At 46.8% G+C, this 21,516-nt stretch overlaps 1 protein-coding gene across 4 annotated transcripts in view; it reads left to right on the top strand.

Annotated features, from left to right (window-relative positions):
- The window catches only part of PITPNM3 (PITPNM family member 3), a 69,463-nt gene that overhangs the window by 39,365 nt on the left and 8,582 nt on the right, over window positions 1–21,516 (top strand). For all 4 annotated transcript variants that reach the window (XM_080983792.1, XM_080983789.1, XM_080983790.1 and 1 more), the window contains 11 exons: window positions 4,358–4,434; window positions 5,553–5,788; window positions 13,721–13,910; window positions 14,686–14,805; window positions 15,694–15,875; window positions 16,795–16,967; window positions 17,949–18,119; window positions 19,278–19,469; window positions 19,630–19,778; window positions 20,448–20,564; window positions 20,700–20,816. In XM_080983792.1, coding sequence (XP_080839918.1) covers window positions 4,358–4,434; window positions 5,553–5,788; window positions 13,721–13,910; window positions 14,686–14,805; window positions 15,694–15,875; window positions 16,795–16,967; window positions 17,949–18,119; window positions 19,278–19,469; window positions 19,630–19,778; window positions 20,448–20,564; window positions 20,700–20,816 — 1,724 coding nt within the window. The remainder of the gene's footprint in view (window positions 1–4,357; window positions 4,435–5,552; window positions 5,789–13,720; window positions 13,911–14,685; window positions 14,806–15,693; window positions 15,876–16,794; window positions 16,968–17,948; window positions 18,120–19,277; window positions 19,470–19,629; window positions 19,779–20,447; window positions 20,565–20,699; window positions 20,817–21,516) is intronic.

The following is a 21,516-nucleotide window of genomic DNA, read 5'->3' as shown; positions in this document are numbered from 1 at the left end:
CTCCCATAGTTTGTATAATGATGTAATTAGCATAACATGCAGTAATGACAGTATAAAGGCTGCCAAGGAAAAACTGGCGAAAAGCTGGAGCCTCACCTGGGAGCCTCTTTGAGTCCTACTAAGTCTCTTTTATAATTTTTCCTCATTAAAACTCCCCCAGTAAACAGAACAGCACATCATTTCCCTCATAATCAGCTTCATTCAGGCAGCTAATGAAATCACCCTGTTTTCTTTATGGTCCCCTTCCTCTTCTCTTGCTCTGGGGACCTGCATGCAACCTCATCCCTGGTGTATGCTCAATTGCAAGGTCACAGGTTTCTCCTTTTCCGTTGGGTCTGGCTGCACAGTTTCCCCTCCACTTGGATGACAGGACCATTCACAGTCCCCAGCGCACCTTGGAAACAGTCAGTATTCATTGGCTTCCAGGCAGGCAGGCAGGTGATGTAAGATCAGCACCTTGGAGAGTGACCTTGGTGTGGGTTTCAGGACCTCGGCCAGCAACCCTGCTGCTGAGGCAGAACATGCACGTTGTCTCAGCAGCATCCTGGAGCTTTGCTCACTTTTGCCTCTGGTCCTCTGGTCCCACACACCGCCAGCATGTGAGCAGAATGGAATGTGGCCCTCGAACTGGAAAGAACCCCACACCCATGGTGTGTGTCGGTGGACTTTTAGGGCTTCAGGAGATGTCAACAGGGGCATTTTATTTCATCCTCAAAATTTATACACTTCATTGGAAAGAAGGGGGAAAAGAAAGACACCCTAAGCAGTGTACAATAAAAGGGAAAACCCCCAATAATTTTACTACTAAGAAAAATCAGCAACCATAATTTAAAACTTCTGAAAAGTTAAAATAACAGTAGACCAAATCCGAATTAAAACTTGCAATACCTTTCTGAACATCTGGGTGGGGTTACCTAAAGAGGAATGTTTTCATCAGGCAACAAAAAGAGTACAGTGAAGGGGTCTGCCTGATGTCAAGAGGCAGGGCGTTCCAAAGTGTAGGTGCTGTATATGGTGGAGTTCTTATAAATGCAGAATGCGTATTATGTGGCACTTGTAGCAGTGCCAGTTCTGCCGATCAAAGCAGTCAAGTGGGCACATGTTGAGAAGGCAATCTCGCAGGTCAACTGGTTCTAAGTTGTTAAGGGCTTTGTATACTAATAGTAGCACCTTTGAACCTAGCCAGGTAGGGAATCGGCAACCAGGTGTGGTATGCTTGCCAGACCTCACTCCTGTCAGCAATCATGCTACGGCATTCTGCACTAACTGCAGCTTCCAGATCAAGCACAAAGGAAGTCCCACATAGAGCATATTACGGCAATCCTGTTTTGAAGTAACCAATGAATGAACCATGGAAAAGTTTTCCCGGGGCAGGAATGGCCACAGCTGTTGAAACAGTCACAGTTGGTAAAAGGCACTTTTAGCTACTGATGCTACCAGAGCCTCCAGTGACAGAGCAACCCCACATTGTGAATTTGCTCCTTCGGGGGGGGGGGGGGGAGAGCAAACCCATCCAGGGTAGGCAACTGAGCAATTTCCCAGACACAGGAGCTTCTCTCACACAGTGCCTCCATCTCGCCAGGATTCAAGCTCGGCTTGTTTCTCCTCATCCATTTTACCCCTGAGTCCTGGCAATGGCCCTGGGACTGCACGGCCTCTACTGATTCATGTCTTACGGAGAAATAGAGCCAAATGTTTTCTGCAATGGATGGTCTTTGGGAACAATCCGCAACTCAGGATTTCCACCTCAAACCAGCTGAATTGCCCTCATAGGCTCATTGCCTGTATGTCCATGTTGATCCTTTGTTGACTGTGGCCTCAGGTGATTCAGCTCCCACACAAAAGGAGTTTCCCCAGGCAAATCCTCACAGCAAGGAACTCCCTTGGTGCCCAGCCACGATGCAAAAAAAAAATGTAACACTTTTCTAAGGTGATGTTATTGTGCTAGTCTGCTTTTGAAGTCCTGCATTACATTCTATGACATGTTTACGCCCACTCAACCGCTTCAATAAGCAGAGCTGGCCCTGTTACAGGAAGCCACAAAATACCCGTTCTGCATTAGTCAGAAACCCTTCTTTTAGTGTTGCAGCGCCTGCACATCTGGAACTCCCTGCCCATTGACGCCCAGCCAGGTGCCTTCACTGTGTACCCTTTTTGATACCTGCTAAAAAGATTATTGTTTAGATAAGCCTATCTAGATGTTCAGAAAGCTGGTGTGTGTTTTAATCTGTTTTTAGTCTACCATTGTTTTAACTTTTTTTAAAGTATTGAATTATTATTGTTGATTTTTCTTGTTGATCATTTTCTTGTTTAATCTTTTGTAAACCACTTTTTAAAAACTATCAAGCCATGTATAAATTTTGTGAAATAAAGAAATAAACGTGAGGTAGTCAAGTGGCCATAACTGTAGTGGCAGTACGCCCTCCAGAGGGATCGCAGTTTTGAATTCCCCTGCTCCATGTTAAAAATTCCCTGCATGTAGAAAGCCAGCAGTCAAAGGGGCTGGGACCCCAACCTTTTATCCTCTGTCCCTCTCATATCTCACCTCACCCTGTTGCCCATGAGTAGAGCCACTTTGGATCAGAGCACATTTTCTGGGCCAGCACCCTTTTTTTTTTGAGATGGCAGGGATTTCATTTTTTTAAATATCCTCTGGAATCTTTTAAACAAACCCTGCCTGTAGAAGACTAGCGCAGCGAAGAGGAAGTGTGAGGAGTCTTCTTCCCTGACAGGAAGGTTTTGGATAATGTGGAGCAGGAGTCTTCAAATGCAGGACCCGATCCTCTGCTGGTGCAGTCGCAGGGAGGAGGCAGTGCATGCACAGGTAGAGCCAAGGAGAGAAGCCTCTGGAAGCGAGAGAAGGAAGTTCTGGCCTTGTGGCTGCTCCCCAAAACTGGTGCAGAGTTTGGCATCAAAATGCACAATGGGGGCAGAGGAGGCAGCTGGGGCACAGCTCCTGGTGGCCGCCCCAGAGATGGACATGGCAGTCAGGTTTTGCCACGGAGATAATCGGATTCTGTCCTGTGGCTGTTTCCTTGACAACTAACAGAGGCAGAGATAGTGAGCGAGAAGACAGAGTTGAGCGGGTGGAAGAAAAGCCTGGGGTGGGGAGCGACTGAGCAAGCGACTTTGGGGGGGGGGGAATATGGGAGTATAAAAACCTTTCCTCACAACTTCATCACACCTTACATTTTGTAGAGTCTCCTCCAGAGATTTAAGGAGTGTAATGTGCGAATTGAGCCCCCTGGTGGGCTTTTTGCCTCCCTCCCTCCCTCTTCCCCTTGTTACCTTACAAATGGGGAATCATAGAATTGTAGAGTTGGAAGGGACCCCAAGGGCCCTCTTGTCTAACCCCCTGCAGCGCAGGAAGTTGTGCCCCGGTTCTCTGGGGCAGGGGAGTCTGCTGCCTGCAAGATCCCATTTTGACTCATAAAACTAAAAACAAAATCAGAATCAACAACATATAGAACAATGAGACATCATAAAGAAATTTCTGCATGTACGTAAAACCTACTTCAGATTTAAATTAGGTAAATTATAATACACCCATTTCCTATTATTGCAGATATTTCGTTATTAATTGTGTCTCTATTTTATTACAGGTAATGGAAATAATAATAATAATAATAATAATAATAATAGACAAGTTTATACAAGCCAGACCATACTATATGCACACACTCTCCCCTGCTTGCCCTCAGTCTTCTGATATTATTACTATTACTATTACTAAATTTATTTATATCCTGCCTTCTTTCCAGACTGGGACTCAAGGCAGTTTGCAGAAATCAAAACAACACAGATAAAATACAAAAAGCTAAAAACCTATAAAACGTGATGGTTAGAAAGTAATTAAACTCTAGCAGAAATTAAAGCCAAATAGAAAACAAGTCTATTAAAACACAGACAGTAAAGTCAGCACAGCACTGTTAAAAGCCACTTCTTTAAAAAAAGAAGAAAAAGCAACAGTCAGTTCCCAAAGGCCTGTGGGAATGTAGGAGTCTTCAGCTGCTGGAGGAAGGACAACAAGGAGGGAGCCAGTCTGGCTTCTCTAGGGAGGGAATTCCAAAGCCTGGGAGCAGCTACCAAGAAGGCCCTGTCCTGCGTCCTCACCAAGCAGGACTGTGAGGGTGGTGGGACCGAGAAGAAGGGCTTCCCCCGATGATCTCAGAGCCCAGGCTGGTTCATATGGAAGAATACCGCCCTTCAGGTTGCCACCCAGGTGGTCCCTACAGATCGTGACTATTATATTAGGGCTGGCAGGAGAGAAAATTCAGCAGCCCATTTGGTGACTGTCCAGGACAACCAGGAGTAAAAGGGTTTGAAAGGTGACCCCAATTTCTCTCTTTTCCTCCAGGGGAGCTCTACAGAGCCTCTTTGAGGAAGCACCGCTATCCTGCGCAAGGCAGCATTGAGATCCACGAGGAGAGTGAGGTGAGCCTTGACCATATTGCATTTCGGGAAATAAACAGGCCGTGTGTGGGAGAGGGGCAGGAGGAGGCAGGGGTGGGCTCCACAGAGGAAAGTTTTGGACATCATGGGGTGTGGGGCTCTCTTTGATTTCTCCTGGTTTTTATTGTGGGGAGGCTAATAGAATTGTAGGAATGTCGGATTGGAAGGAAACCCCAAAGGTCATTTAGTCCAACCCCCTTCAGTGCAGGAATCACAGCTCAAGATTTACCTGCAGATGGCCATCCAAACTCTGTTTGAAGGTGCCTTAGGAATTATTGAAAGAGTTGGGTATGTTTAGCCTGGGAAAGAGATGACTGAGAGGCGATACGATAGCCACCTTCAAATATCTAAAGGGTTAAAGGAAGAGGGGAAAGAAGGTTTTTCTGCTGCTCTAGAGGGGAAGAACTGAACCAGTCGATTCAAATCACAAGAAAGGAGAATCTGGCGAGCGTTGGGAATAACTTTCTGAGGGTACCGTATTTTTCGCTCCATAAGGCTCACCTGACCATAAGGCGCACCTACTTTTTTGAGGGGCTGGCAGGGGAAGCCTGGGTTTTCCCCACGCCCAGCCCCAAAGAGCAGGTCGGGGAGCAGCAGAAAGGCTGCGCACAGCCTTCCTGCTGCTCCCTGAGCTTGTTGGGGCTGGCGGGGGAAGCCTGGGTCCCCCCCCCCGGCCCCAGGGACCACACATTTGCTCCATAAGACGCACAGACATTTCCCCTTAGATTTTAAAAGGAAAAAAGTGTGTCTTATGGAGCTAAAAATACGGTAAGTGTGGAACGTCAGCAGGTGTCAGGCTCTCCTTAGTTGGAGTTTTTTAAACAGAGATTGGATGGCCACCTGCCAGGGATTCTTGAGCTGGGATTCCTGCATTGCAGGGGGTTGGAATAGATGGCCCTTGGAGTTCCCTTCCAGCCCTGCAATTCACTCATTCCTTGTAGAAGCCCCAGCACTGCCACAAGGCTCTTTGGTTTTTCTCACTTCCATTGTCCCTTGACTCCAAAACGAGATCTGCTCAGGCCTTTATCCTCAGATTGGTTTGCTTTTCTAGGTACGTACATAGCTTGGTTCACTTCTCTCTCTCTCTCTCTCTCCCCCAGGAAGGGGGTCAGCAGCAGAACTGCAAAACCCACGTCTTGATCCTGGTCCTGCATGGGGGCAACATCCTGGACACAGGCGGCGGGGAGCCCAGCAGCAAGATGGCTGACATCAACACCTTCACGTCAGTGTTTGAGAAGGTCACACGGGCCCACTTCCCGGCTGCCCTGGGCCACATCCTGATCAAGCTCGTCCCTTGCCCAGCTGTCTGCTCAGAGGCCTTTTCTCTCATGGCAAAGTGAGTTTCCTGTGGGTTTTTGGCTGTCGTGTTGCATTGTTCAGTCAACTAGTCCTGAGTGAGGGAAGGGGAAACCTGTGCTTTGGCCCTTCTCCCTTAGGCTCATTCTCCCACCTGGGAAATGGGAACAGTCGGAATCTTCTTCGCAGGCTTCTGTTGTACGGACAAATAAATACAGTGGTACCTCAGGTTACAGACGCTTCAGGTTACAGACTCCGCTAACCTAGAAATAGTACCTCGGGTTAAGAACTTTGCTTCAGGATGAGAACAGAAATTGCGGCACGGCGGCAGCAGGAGGCCCCATTAGCTAAAGTGGTACCTCAGGTTAAGAAAAGTTTCAGGTTAAGAATGGACCTCCAGAACGAATTAAGTACTTAACCTGAGGTACCACTGTGCTGCAAACAGTTCTGGGTGCCACGCCTTGAAAAGGATATTGTGGAGCTGGAAAAGGTTCAGAAAGGGGCGAGCAAAATGATTGATGGAGCGACAGCCCTATAAGGAAAGGTTGCAGCGTTTGAGACTTTTTAGCTTTGGAAATAAGGTGATCTAGAGTAGATATGATAGAGGTGTATAAAATGAATGCATGGCTTAGAGAAGGTGGATAGAGAAAAGTTTTCCTCTTAACACCAGAACTCATGGATGTCCAGCTGAAAGTTGGAAGATTCAGGACAGATAAAAGAAAGTCTTTCTGGATGCAGTGTATTGTTGAACTATGGAACTCTCTCCCACTGGGGGCAGTGATGGCCACCAACTTGGATTGCTTTGAAAGAGAATTTAATGGTATAATGAGGAGGATAAGAAGGCTACTGAAAGCTACTAGCCACAGAGGCTATACTCTGCCTCCACAGTTGTGATAGCTCAGTCGGTAGAGCATGAGACTCTTAATCTCAGGGTTGTGGGTTTGAGTCCCACGTTGGGCAAAAGATCCCTGCATTGCAGGGGGTTGGACTAGATGACCCTTGGGTCCCTTCCAACACTACAATTCTATGATTCTAGCTACGCTTCTGAATACCAGTTACTGGAAACCACAGGAGAGGGGAGGGTTCTTGTGCTCAGGCCTTGCTTGTTTCCCGTTGGGGTGTCTGGTTGGCCGCTGTGAAAACAGGATGCTGGCTCGATGGCGAGACATGTCTGGATTAGAAGCGCTGGATTCGTAAAGAGAAAACAAATAGGAGCGATTTTAAGCTGGTGGCAATTTTCATAGCAAGTTAACGCGAGTGATCCTTCAGCTCCACTTAGCAAGCAGCTCAATCTATGGCATTCAGCCCTGCTCACTGCCTCTGGCTTTTCAGAGGCTCCTGCGGGGATCTCTCTGTGCACAAATTTATGGAACGGCAAAGCTTCTGTGTGGCATTTCCAGTGAAAAATGAGACCCCGTTAAGCAAAAACGCCTCTGCTTAGGATGAAATATTTGGCTTTTGCTCTGCTGAGTTTGGGCTGATATTTAGTGCTTCTCTCACTGCGGAGCTAAAACAATCTGCTTAGCATGAAGTCACCAGCTAAGTCTTCACGGAAAACGGGGGTGGGGGGTGGGGAGATATACAATGATTTCCAGCCTGCCTCCCTGTTTTCTCCTTCTTCATCCATGTGAGATGTCTTTCTTACCATAACAAATCCTACGTTTTTGTTTTTCAACAAGCCATTGGGAAAATGTGCATCATTTCTGCATGTTCCCCTCTGCGAAATTTGCATGTCTGCATGTGCTTTATTCTCAAAGAGGCATTTGAATCTCAAATATGTTTTTTTTCTGGGTACATAGAGTCCCCAAAGTGAATGATTAACTGCATTACGATCCACGTCTTAGTTGGAGAAATGCAAATCCGGTCAATTTGCAGACAGGATGAAATCCTCAAGCAAAGCCAGGAGCGGGGTTTTTTTTTTAAGGGGATGAGCCACCCGGCTCAGTGATGCATTCTGAAACATTTGTTCTGGGGGCAGGTAGGTTAGCAGGACCTCTGGAAAGACCTCTGCAACTTTCCACCGCATACTAAGTCCATGTGCCTGGTGGGGGTTTTTTGGCCTGTTTGCCAAAGGAGAATTTTGCAGCTCATTGTGGGGGGTGGGGTGGGGCTGGTTGTCTCAAGTGACCTCTCCTCCATCCCTAGAGTCATAGAACTCTAGAGCTGGAAGAGGGTTCCCGAGGTTCATCTAGTCCAACCCTTTGGAATGCAGGAACCACAGCTAAATCATCCTTGACTGTTGGCCATGCAATGCCTGTTTGGAAACCTCCAAAGAAGGACAGCCCATTCCACTGTCAAGCAGCTCTTGCCACTGGGAAGTTCTTCCTAATGTTTACTCAGAATCTAATTTCTTGCCATTTGAATCCATTGTTTCAGGTCCTACCTGCTGGTGCAGCAGAAAACAATCTTGCTCCATCTTGTCACCTGCCAATGTGCGGCTGATGTGAGCCTCGTACCCCTGTTGTTTGGGTTCCATTTCTAACGCATTGCTGGGAGGAGCTGGACTAGGTTACCCTTCCAACTTTACAGTTCTGTGATTCTAGTATTGTTTCGTAGAATCATAGATGTCTAGAGTTGCAAGGGACCACAAGGGTCATCTAGTGCAACCCCCTGCAGTGCACCATCTTTTGCCCAAATGTTAGGCTTCTACCCATGACCCTATGATTAAGAGTCTCCTGCTCTACTGACTTGGGACGTTAAAGGCAGGCGCGTTCAAGAGATTCAGGCCACAGAGTTAACGTACAGCTCTGCACAAGCTATGATTAAAACCTTTCAAAGAATAATCTTCAGCAATCCTTCTGCGGACGGTGAAATAAATCCAGAGCCCGAGCTGCTCCTTCCTCTGCCCTCAAAACATCATCACATCACCATAATTGGCAGTTATGGAACGGGTGCCCGTGTCAAAACATCTCTCCTGCCCTAATTGGCATTTTCTGCTGCTGCTGCGCCTTCAGCGACATTAATTGAGTTAAACTGCTTTGTAAATAATTAGAGATCACCTTGTCCTCTTTGCGTTCCTCTTTGTGCCAGCCAATCCAGGGTATCTCCCAGATCAGTTTGGCCAGAGGCAACCATGTCAGGTCTCCAAAGAAGGGAAAGCAGGTTTCCTCCAGAGAGGAGGCCAGTATTCAGGACAGGGAAAGGAAAGCCCTTCCTCACTCAGTGCAGAGTTAAACTTTGGAAATCACTCCCAAGGGAGACAGTCACCACCACCAAATCATGCAGGAGGAGAGAGCAATCAAGGGCTATGAGCCAGGATGGCTATGCTCTTGGGCTGTCATACATCCCGATTTCCACAGACATTACCGGGATTTCAAAGACGGAATTGACGTCCGGGGGGAATTTCTGAAAGGCAGTGCTTTGTCTTGGATCTTAGGCAAGTCAATCCATTTTTTTTTTAAAAAAAGCTCAACAATTTTGGGGGTTTCCTTAAAAAACTCTCAACAACCTTTGGGGTGTCCTGGTTTTTACCCTGCTTTCCTCTGCCTCCACAGTCAGAGGCAGCAATGCTTCTGAATACCAGTGGCTGGAAAGTACAGGAGGGGGCAGTGCTCTTGTGCTGGAATTTGACTTGCTGGTTTCTCACTGGGGTCCCTGGTTGGCCACTGTGAGGACAAGATGCTGGACTAGATTGGCCATTGGCCTGATCCTGCAGGCGGCTCTTACGTTAAGAGAATACCGAAGGAGGCTGGCCAGTCTTTCCATTGGGATGGAGCCAAAGTGACTCTTTCTGCCCTGGGGGATCCAACCTCTGAACAGTTGTAAGACAGTGTCAGCACCTTGATCTTCCATGGAAGAGATCTGCAAATAGCAAGAAACCCCATCCTGAATAGGGGTTGGACTGGATGTCCTTTAGCAGTCCCTTCCAAATTTACAGTTCAGTGATTCTGTGAACATGACCGATGATCAGAGCCCATTTTCAGGCCCACTGCTCTGTGGCAATGATTGTTGCAAAAAAAGTATTAAGTTTGCCAGTACTGCTGTTGCCTCCAGATCGTGGTGGCATTTTGAGTGGTGAGATGCCTGTTGAATGCAGGTTTTGGGAGCCCCAGCTGTGATTCCTGCATCACAGGAGGTTGGACTAGATGACCCCGGGGTTCCCTTCCAACTCCACAATTCTATGATTCCAATAACTCTTGAAAGCTCCTGGTGACCAATTCCTGGAGGGCACTTTGCAGATAAGACTTCTCGCATTCCTGCCAAGACGGACTCAACACCTTTGCCTGAGTTGGAGATGGATGCAGCTTGGACACAGTTGCTAGGGGCTCCGTTGTTATGGATACCTTTTCAGCTTGTGCAACCTGGACCAACTCCCTGGTGGGAGGAGGCTTCCTGCCTGGACACCGGACCCTTCCCCATCAAGTCTGCATCAAAAGGCAAATCCTACCTACGGCGAATCTGTCTTTCCTCAGGAGTACCAGCTGCCTTGGAAGCAGCGTTCTTGCAAGGCCATTTAGAAATCTTGCATAGCAAAAGCTGCTTCCTTAGGGACAGGTGCTGAGCACACCTGCGTGAGCAAGGAGTGAGAGGCATCTCTTGCACTCTGCAAAGGGCATCTGCTGTGGTTCCCCTGGCCAGGTGAGAGTGGCTTGGCTTGCTTACTTGAGCCACCTGGACCTCCCTTGCTGTTCTGCTCTTGCACATTCTCTCTTTCATGGAGCAGTGGCTTCTTGCTGGTGGGCTGCATGGGTTTCTTAGGTGGTGAACTGATCGTCTTCTGGGCCTGCAAGGCCATAGCTGAGTGGTAGAGCATTTGCTTTGCATGCAGAAGGTCCCAGGTTCAATCCCCAGCAGCACCTCTAGGGAAAAGATCCTGATTGAACTTCTGGAGACAGTACTGAGCCAGATGGACCAATGGCCTGACTCTGTATCAGGCAGTTTCCTCTGATTCTGTGCTCTGACGGCACTCATTCCATTGCTTCAGCCCACTCAATTTTCTCATCTGAGCTAAGTCTTGACTTATTTTTTCAGATATTCTAACTTCCCCTCGAGACCTTTTCATACCTGTTGTGTCTCAAAGGTCCTTTCAAAGTGGCCACATTAGACGGACGGATCCAGCAGGAGCGGTTGGGCTGTTTTGGAGGCAGCACATCCCAGGCACTGGAGTCTTTTGGATAGATTTGGAGGATGGGAACAGAGTGCACCGCTGACTTACGAGCTTGCATATCTCATCATAACAGAGATCCCAGCCCTGGGGTTCTGCAGAAGGAGCAGGTGGTAATAGGGAACCAATAGCCAAGGCTGGGCAATGCCGCCCCCTTGTGGCAACAGGCATGATGAGTCTTTAGGTTTGATTTACGGATTCTTTAGCTGTGATTCCTGAATCGCAGATGGTTAGACTAGATGGAGCCTTGGGGTAATTTCCAGCTCTTTGACTCATTGGAGGTTTTTAATCAGAGTTTGGAAAGCCAGCTCTGAGGGATGCTTGAGCTGTGCTTCCTGCATTGCTGGGGGTTGGACTGGATGACCTTTGGAGCGCCCCTCGCTACTCTGCAATTCTATGATCCTATCTGCAAATATTTAGGATCTGGCCAATACAAAACCAATATGGATAACAACTTCGGAGAAGAAGGAAGATATCTCTGAATGTGCCCACGTAACACAGCTCAGGAAAAACATTTCTAGCATTACATCTCCAGCATTGACCTGTATTATACAGCCCCTTTCTGTAAGAACATGCATTAGTTCTAAACAAAACTCATTCTTAAAAAAAATAAAAAATAAAACTTATTTGGCTTTGGGAGGTGTTGAAGCACAAGGTGAGTCTCAGCAATACAGACAAATTGATTAGGTATTGAACGTACATGGGAGAAAGACCTGCACATGCAAACCAAGGATTCTAAATCGTATGCACTTTGGTCATCTAAACCATATAGGCCAGTCCCAGATTATGTGTTCCAGGAAAATCCTACACAGAGGGAACTGTACACCAGTGCAAACTGCCCACATGATGTCAAAATATTCTCAGAACTCTTGGGGGGGGGGGCTGTGGAAGAAGAGACAGCATTTCTCACTTGTGGTGGGACTGCCCACAAGTATTCAACTTCTGGACAATGGTTTGTCAGGAAACGACCGGAATACTCAAACATCCCATTCCATCTTTGTTTATTAAATCTGTGGGATGATCAGCTGGAAGGTTTTAGCTCTCAGGAACACTTGACACGGAGGCTGTCAGCTGTCAGAACCTCAGTTGCCCCCAAATGGAAACCTTGCAGGATTTCCAAGTTTCGCATTGCTATTAAAATATGTGGAGTTTAGCATTAGCTGAAAAAACAACTCATAAATTATGTGTTGCCAAAGGCTTGGAGGACCCTGAAAAATTCTGCGCTGTTTGGTGGGATTTTGTTTTATATGCAACAAATACAGACACACAGGACTCCTTCTGCACAGCATAACGTGTAATTTGGCCTTTCTTTCTTTCTTTCTTTCTTTCTTTCTTTCTTTCTTTCTTTCTTTCTTTCTTTTAAAAAAAGTTTTTATTGATTTTCTAATATCATTCCAATAGCAGCCTCATTATAACAATACCAATTTTATCCAATTAATACAATTATTAATGCCAATTATTCCAATGTCAAAATATACAATTTAATCAAACTGCCCTCCCTGTGTGCTAGACTCGATGACTTCATTCTTCTACATTTTTTGTGTCTTCCAAATCCTTAATAATTTTCATTCCATTCAGATATAATAATCCCATATACAATCTTGTGATTTCATTTGTGTTGGTAAATAAGGCAATTTATAAAGTTTCAAGTGAGGAACTCTAACTGTAATCCTTATTATGTGTCAGTTCCACATACCCTATGATGTTTTCCCGTCTATATATGGTGTTATATCCTTCATTCCTACAACTGTTGATGGTTCCTGTCATGCCTCAAGAGAAGCAATTATCTCACAGTTTCCAAAAGTCACTGCATTACTTCGTCCTGTGATTTGGCTTCCAGCAAACAAGCCGTCTTCGCCATTTTTCCAGCCTAGGAAGAATGGCCTGAATCCAGACTGCAATCCAAAAGCTTCTATTCCCACAGCTCCTTTCTTCCCTGCCAGTGATTTATAGCCAATTGTCCTTATCTCAGACACTTTCCTTCATGGATAACGGAGGTTAGGGTGGACTTTGCTCCATATTTTCAAAGCATAATGTTTCCTCCCCCCCTCAGTTCCTTTCTCTCACATACGCAGTTCCAATTTAGTTAAATTCCATATTTATATTCCAATTCCTTCCTCACTTGTACAGATATTTTTAAAATAAAACTTGCATTCCGTATCATAAATGTAGAGAAAAACTTTGATATAAGCAAACCATGGGCTCCCCTCCCCTCATTGTCTCTTTCACCGAATTAAATCCCCTCTCAATCCAAACCTTTTAAATCCTTGTAGCTGGGTTCATTTTCGCAGTTTCTTATCTCATCATCTCCAGCGCACGCCTGCAGTTTACTCCCATTAAAAAAAACCAATTAGCAGGATAACCTGTGCTTCCAGGAACGGGATGGGGGGGGGGGGGTTGCAGTGGCTGGAATGCTCCATGCACCCAGTGCCTTTGCCTGCCCTCGCATTCCATGGGGAAGCAAGTGCCAGACCGCCAGGCAAACTGTGGGTGAGAGCCAGGTTCCTCTTCCAACCGAAGAGGAATGCAGAAAATGTAATTCCCCCATCATTTTCTGATTATCTCCGTTGGTGTCTCTCCGTGGGGTTGGGAGAGGCATTTATCCCCTGGTGCCCAGGAAACCGGAAACCTGCAATTTGACCTTCCTGTTGGCATACTGTGATGCTTTATTGTACTTCTGTTATTTTTATTGCATTAATTTGTTTTGCTTCAATAAGTCTTTTTGGTTGTTTTAAAGAGAATCTGAAAATAAGTAATACAGATGAGGATCCTGCTGTAAATGGCCCTTGTGGTTTTGCACCTGCTTTTTAGCCCTGACTAATTCCCTGTGCTGTCCCCTTTCTTACCCCCTTGTCCCCCCCCCCCAAGCCTGAATCCCTACAGCTATGATGAGACCTCCCTGAGCAGCAGCGAAGACCACATCCCTCTGGCTGCCTTGCCACTGCTGGCCATCTCCTCCCCGCAGTACCAGGATGCGGTTGCCATGGTGATCAGCCGAGCCAACCAGGTTTACAATGAATTTCTCAAGTCTCCTGACGGGAGTGGATTTAATGGGCAGGTATGATCATGCCTCTCTTGGATGAAGAACACGGTGGCCAGGGTTTAAGGGGATCAGCCCGTCCACAGACGGCAGCTTTGCTAAGGTTCTTCCCTCTAATCACTGGGCATTTCTCTCTCCCTTTCTCTCGTTCCTACTTTGAACTCGTGTGTCCCTTTCTTTAAATGGAATTAAGGCAACTGAAAACGATGTAGAAATCTGCCTTACACACAGTGGGAAATAAATGTTAACTTATAAAGTTTTGGTAAGTCATTCTTCTCACACTGCAGTTAAAACTCCTTCCCATGGGAAGCAGTGATAGCCACCAATCTGGATGGCTTTTAAATAAGCCTCTTTTAAATTCATGGAGGAGGAGAGTGCTCTCCAGGGCTACTAGCCAGGATGGCAACACTCTGCTTCCACAGTTGGAGGCAGCGATGCTTCTGAATGCTGGTTGCTGGAAGCCACAGGGCTTTTGTGCTCGGATCCTGCGTGTGTGTTTCACATTGAGGCATCTGGTTGGCCATTGTGAGAATAGGATGCTGGACTAGATGGACCATTGGCCTGTTCAAGCAGGGATCTGCTTACGTTCTTATATTTTCACGTCACCTGAATCCTCCTGTCTCTGTGTGTTGTGGTGGAGGCTCTCTTGACTTTTGTTGATGGGTTTGGGGATTGTTTGAGTCATTTTTTGGGGGGGGATGCATGCTGGGTGGTGGGTCCAGATGAGGCCTCTGGGACTTTGCTGCGAGGTGATGCCCTACCAACTTGGCCGCCCTTCTCTTCTCCTTCCCAGGTGTGCCTCATTGGGGACTGCGTGGGAGGAATTATGGGGTTCGATGCCATCTGCTACAGCACCGGCTTGGCAGATGAAAGCCAGTCCAGCAGCAGGAGAGGCAGTGCCAGCAGTGCCCAGGTACAGATCCTTCCTCTTGGGAGTGGGATGGAGGGCGGGAGTCGGGACTGGCAGGCTTCCTGAGAGATCCCTGGCACCCGTCTGCTTGGGAACTCCAGTGCTCCTCCTATCCACCGAAAAAGCACATTGAGGAAGCTTTGGAGGAGAAGCAGTGGTTGCAGCTGCACCTTTTGAGTTTCTGTCCATCAGACTACTATTAAGGGTAGAGAAATAGGATACTAAGAAAAACTGCAAGTCTTTTTGCAAGAGGCCCAGAGACCCAATATCAAGTGGTGTGGTGTAGCAGTTAGCGTGTGGGGCTAGGACCTGGGAGAGACCAGCATTTCCATCCCCACTGAGCCATGAAGCTCACTGGATGTGGCCTCAGGCGAGTAAGCCACTCTCGGCCTAAGCCTACCCTGCAGGGTGTTGTGAGGATAAAATGGAGAGGAAGAGAACCATGTGACCACCTTGAGCTTTCTCGGAGGAAAATGTGGGATGTAAATGTAATAAAATAAATAAATCAGTTACAGGAGGGGAGAGTGTTGCTAAGATCTTGCATGTGGGCTTCCCATTGGGGTATCTGGCTGGCCCCTGTGAGAACAGAACACTGGACTAGATGGGCCATTGGCCTGATCCAGTAGATTCTTCTCATGTTCTCATCCCTGCTTTATCCCACTCTTTCCCTGCCACTATAAACCTGTCCAAATTTTAGGAGTAGATTTTGATGGCTATACATTGGTGATTTTTGCACCATGAATGCCCCCTAGTGGATGAAGGCCTCTCTACATAACATGATTCCAGCTCCTCTTGTGTCCCATCATGTTCTCTCTTCCCTTTTGAGCACCCCCCCCCATTCGTCCCAACGGCAACTCAATATTCCCTTTGCTGACTTCTCTGTCCTTTCAGGATAATCCCCTCTCAGGCGAAGACTCCAACCTGGGGGAGCTGAAGCGTCTCAGCAAGAGCAACATTGACATCTCTGGGATGATGGAGGATGAGGAGCCCCGGCAACCGTTGCCGCGGAAACAGAGCGACTGCTCCAGCTACGAATGTGATGCCATCACTCAGCATCACGCCTTCCTCTCCAGGTAAGGGAGAGAGGAGGAGAGGCAGCCTCAGGTGGGCCCATCCAGGAGCCTGGAAGCCAAAGTTCTATGAGCACCTGGGAGCAGTTCCTATTCATGTCCTATTCATGTTGTTATTTAGTTAATTATTTGCAAGTTTTTAATGTTTCTTTATTCAAGAAAGGACACAATCTTCAATAAGATAAAAGACTAAAGAAGGAAATAAAGAGGACCATGCAACTAAACTAGGATTAAAATTAAACATGCACACAAAACAAATTTGGGCCTTTTTGTTCACAAACCCCGTGGTGCATCAATAAAAGTGCTACAACATTTGTAAAACTAAGGGGATCTGGTATAGTTTCAGAATGAGGGCTGACCCCCTGCTTTGTAGGGGCTTGGGCTAGATGGCTGTTGGGGTCCATACCAACTCTGCAATTCTATGATTCTTTTAGTTGGAGTATAGAATTGTAGAGTGGGAAGGGACACCAAGGGTTGTCTAATCTGACCTCCTGGAATCCAGGAATTGCAGCAGAAGAATCCTTGATAGGTGGCTATCCAACCTCTGCTTAAAAGCCTCTGATAGAGGAGAGTACACTACCTTCTGAGGGAGTCTGTCCCCTGGCTGAACAGCTCTTACTCCCAGAATGTTCTTCCTAAAGTTGGGATTGACTTTCTTCTCATTCAAATCCATTGGTTTGGTTTGTCGTTGTCCCCACCCCAGAGCAACAGGAAACAAGCTTGCTTGATATTTCATGTGACGGCCCTTCAGATATTTGAAGATGGCTATCATGTCACCTCTCCGTCTCCTCTTCTCTAGGGTAAACATACCCAGCTCCCTCAGCTATTCCTTATAAGGCTTGGTTTCCAGACCCTTGATCATCTCGGGTCTGGACAACGTTCATCTTCCATGTTCCTCTCCCTCTCCGTCTCTCCTCTCCAGCATCCACTCCACAATGATGAGTGAGGATGCTGATTTCCCTCCTGAGACCTCTGCCAACCTGCTGGACGTCAACCTGGGACGCTTTGACTTTGAAGTCTCCGATTTCTTCCTCTTCGGCTCCCCCCTTGGTTTGGTGCTTGCCATGAGGAGAACGGTCCTGCCTGGTCTGGAAGGTGAGCCCAGTTGCTTGGGGGGAATTACCTGGAGAGGTGCTAAGAGGCAAGGGGGCAGTAGGGGGGCTCTGGAGGTGGCCTCCTTCAAGCGCGTTGATCACTTCTTTACGGCTAATCAGCCTTAGAGCCTCGAACAAAACACTTTCCACACTTCTTCAAAAAATTTACTGCTGTTAGCGCTTTCAGTGGTCACATTTGTTTGTATTTACAGTGCTGAGTTGTCACAAGATAGCCAATTTTTGGTAACAGCTATTGATTTTCTTATAAATTAGTTACTTTACATCTGTGGTAGGTGAAGGTTTCCGCATAGAATCATAGAATTGTAGAGTTGGAAGGGACCACAAGGGTCATCTAGTCCAACCCCCTGCAATGCAGGAATCTCTTGCCCAACATGGGGCTTGAACCCACAACTCTGAGATTAAGAGTCCTGTGCTCTACTGACTGAGCTCGCCAGCTTTTTGGTAAGTAGTCATATATAAATAATATAAATATACAAACACTCTAAAGGCTCTAAATTTCCTTCACCCTCACATTTCCATTAGTAAGGATGTGTGAAAAATATTTTTCATGCAATATTCTTTGCTGCATATTCTTTCTTTTATATGTCAGAGCATATATTTATTTTCTGAATGAATGAATGTGCAATTAATGGTTACTGTGTTGAAGGATGCAGATGCAGAGATGATGATAATGATGATTATTATTCTGCAAAAAGCAAATCCTGCTGTTTATGGGATGCACCCGTTCATTCAAGAATCCACTGGGCTGCCCCATTTCTCCATTTGACAGCTCAAAGCTGTCCCCCATCCTGTCCCCCATTTGACCCCCATCCTGCCCACCCCCACCCCACCTCCACTGCAGCCTCTCTGGGAATGTAGGGACAAGCTTGGCAGCTGTTTCTGTCCTGCTTCAAGACATTTTGTGGGCAATTTCTGATGATTCTGGGGCTCCTTCCTCCCCTCCCTCTCTCCCCCTTTCCAGCCTCCCAGGTGCATCCCGCCTGCAGCCAGGTCTACAGCCTTTTCCACTCTGCAGACCCCTCCGCTTCCAGACTTGAGCCCTTACTGGAGAACAAGTTCCACCTCCTGCCTCCATTTACGGTCCCGAGATACCAGCGTTACCCACTGGGAGATGGGAAGTCCCACCTCTTAGGTACTTCTCATATTTCTCTGGTTTTCCAATTTTATTGGTTTCTCACCTCAAAAAGTGCAAATATAACAACAAATGAAAGAGGACAAAGAATTAAAAAAATGTACAGCATCAAAGCCCAGAAAGGCAGAAGTATAAAGCTAGAGCACATCTCCAAAGGGATAATAAAGTATTAACCTCATACAAAGATTCCCTTTACAAACATTAAAAATAAAAAACAATTCTCTGCCTGTGAGTCCCATCACTATTGAGAATAAAGATTCTATGTAGACTTAAATGAGACGTTTGCATACCCTGGTGGCACTCAGTACCCACGTGCCGCAATATTCATGTAAGAAATAAAATCATGCCTTTCCTACTACAAGGTGACTTACAAAAATAGCTTAAAACAATAGATAGATGATAGATAGATAGATAGATAGATAGATAGATAGATAGAGTGGTACCTTGGTTCTTGAATGGCTTAGTTGCTGAACAAATTGGTTCCCAAACGCTGCAAACCTGGAAGTAAGTGTTCCAGTTTGCAAACGTTTTTCGGAAGCTGAACGTCCAACGCGGCTTCTGCTTGAGTGCAAGAAGCTCCTGCAGCCAATTGGAAGCTGTGATTTGGTTTTCAGATGGTTCCTGGAGTTGAACGGACTCCCGGAATGGATTAAGTTCTAGAACCAAGGTATCACTGTAGATAGATAGATAGATAGATAGCAAAAGGCTGCAATATCAGATAAGATACACAGTGGTACCTCAAGTTACAAACACCTAAGGTTACAAATGCTTCAGGTTACAAACTCCGCTAGCCTGGAAGAGTTACCTCGAGTTGAGAACTTTGCCCCAGGACGAGAACGGAAATTGTGTGCCGGCGGCACAGCAGCAGCAAGAGGCCCCATTAGCGAAAGCACACCTCCAGTTAAGAACAGTTTCAGGTTAAAAACAGACCTCCGGAACGAATTCAGTTCGTAACTAGAGGTACCACTGTAGTGGCAAAATAGTAGCCTAAAAGACTCCCTCTTTCCCCAAATACTCAGCCAAAGGAAGGCATCTCATGAACACATGGTTTTCTGGGGGGACGGGGGACGAAGATGGACTGGAATAACACCTCCTGCCACCTGATATCTCTCTCTCTCTCTCTCTCTCTCTCTCTCTCTCTCTCTCCACCCCCTGCAGCGGATGTCCTCCACTGCCACAGCGCCCTGTTTGCTGAAGATAATTCTGCAAAGCTGCCCTCCTTCTCCTTGGCAGGGGTCTCTGAGTCTTCCAACGCCACTCTAGGGAAGGGGCGGCGAGGGAGCACTGGCAGCAGCGATAGCGAGAGTTCTGGGTCGAGGGAGAGCTTGCTGCCTGCTAGCGTGACCCAGAGTGAGTCCCACCCTCTGGGGGTTAGGGCAGGAGATCTCTCTTGTTCTCTCCATTTCTGGTTGAACAAAAAATGGGAATCCAGGGTGCAGGGAATCTTGTGAGAAACAGGAAGCTTTGGGGCACAGTCTTGCTGATGCTGACCTCCTTTGTTTCCCTGCAGTCACATCTAAATGGTGGGGGGCAAAGAGGATAGATTATGCCTTATACTGCCCAGACGTCCTTACGGCTTTCCCCACAGTGGCTCTCCCCCATCTCTTCCATGCCAGCTACTGGGAGTCCACAGACGTGGTTGCCTTCATCCTCAGACAGGTGAGAGGGCCACTTTTTCTCCTCTACCTTGGGGCGGACGTAAAATGGAGGATGGGAGAACCATAGAACCTGGAAGGGGGGGACAGGTGGAATATAAATGTAATAAAAAATGAATAATTTAACAATTTGGGGTCAGCGTATCTGCAAGATTGGCTTACCAAGTTCATGACCACTCGACCAGTTTGATTGACCAAACTAGCACTGTTTACAAGTGCCACGCAACACCCACGCTGCATTCGTAAGCAATCGATCCTTTAGTGTGGCAGCACCTGCCTTACAGAACTCCCTGCCTCTTGACCTTCACTTTGATCTTTTGGGCGCCTGCTAAAAACATTCTTGGTTAGACAAGTCTACCGAGATGTTTAGAAAGCTGGTGTGAGTTTTAACCCGTTTTTTAACTTTTTGAATGTCTTAAATCATTGTTGTTCATTTTTATTATCCATAATTTAATGGTTTTATATTTTTTTTGCAAAGCCCTTTTTTATGAATTGTACGAATTTTATGAAACAGAATGGATAAATAAACAAATAAATCCATCAGGGCGCCTTGGAATTCCTTGTTCCACGCACGCAACATCCTAGTTGAATCCCACCCATTATTATAAAGAAAATGATGCCATTTCTGCTGCTGAGGCTGCCTTCCCTCTCAGACGCTCACATTTCGTTTCAGGTGATGAGATTTGAAACCACCGCTGTCAAGGAGAGTAACAGCTTGGACCCGGCGATGCTCAGTCCCTCGAACCCCCGAGAGAAATGGCTGCGCAAGAGAACCCAAGTCAAACTGAGGGTGATGAGCGCCTTTTCATTCATTCATTCATTCATTCGTTTTATTTGTATGCTGCTTTCCCACACATAGAGAGAAACACGGTACCCACCGCAGCTTACAACAAAGAAAACAGGAGTGCATTTCTTTCCTTTTCAGAATGTGACTTCCAACCACCGATCGAACGACGTCATCGCAGCCGAAGATGGCCCCCAGTCCCTGGTTGGCCGCTTCATGTACGGCCCCCTTGACATGGTGGCCCTGACGGGAGAAAAGGTAAGGCCCCCCCACCCCGGTCTTCATTCTTCCTGCTAAGGCTAATTGGAAACACAGGGGTGTGTCAGCCATGCAGTGAAAGAGACTTCAGAAGGGGACTTTGTTCTCAGAGGGGGGGGCTTCTTACTGGTGGGACGGCAGAGGAAGAGCAAGGCCGCCCATCCTTAGCATTTTTAGCAGGTTCCATATTGCACCGAAGTGCAGAGTCTTAAGGGAGGCAGCTCCTGGGTGGCAACCCTTTGATTTAATGGCTCATTTAAATCTGCCTGCTCCTTGCCACTCTCTTCACCTGGGCAAAATGGCAGCACTCAAAGCTGGGAAGTAAAGTGGGGAAAGAGGCTGGTGCTGCCTCCACACTAATTATTATTATTATTATTATTATTATTATTATTATTATACTGCCCTATACCTGGGGGTCTCAGGGAACAAAATCAAGATATAAAATCATAAAATACCTAATAAAAATATTTTAAAAAACCCAATAGCCCCCCCCAAATAAAACATAGAGTGTAAATCAGATCAACCAAAGGCCTGGTTAAGAAGGAACTTTTTGCCTGGCACCTAAAGGTGTATAATGAAGGCGCCAAGAACTTCCCTGGGGAGAGCATTCCACAGGTGGGGAGCCACTGCAGAGAAGGCCCCGTTCTCATGTTTCCACCCTCTGGACCTCTTGAGGAGGAGGCACACAATGAAGGGCCTC

This window comes from Podarcis pityusensis, assembly GCF_964106645.2.
Source record: "Podarcis pityusensis genome assembly, chromosome: 15".
Taxonomy (NCBI): Eukaryota; Metazoa; Chordata; class Lepidosauria; order Squamata; family Lacertidae; genus Podarcis; species Podarcis pityusensis.
This window is presented reverse-complemented; position numbering and strand designations above follow the sequence as displayed.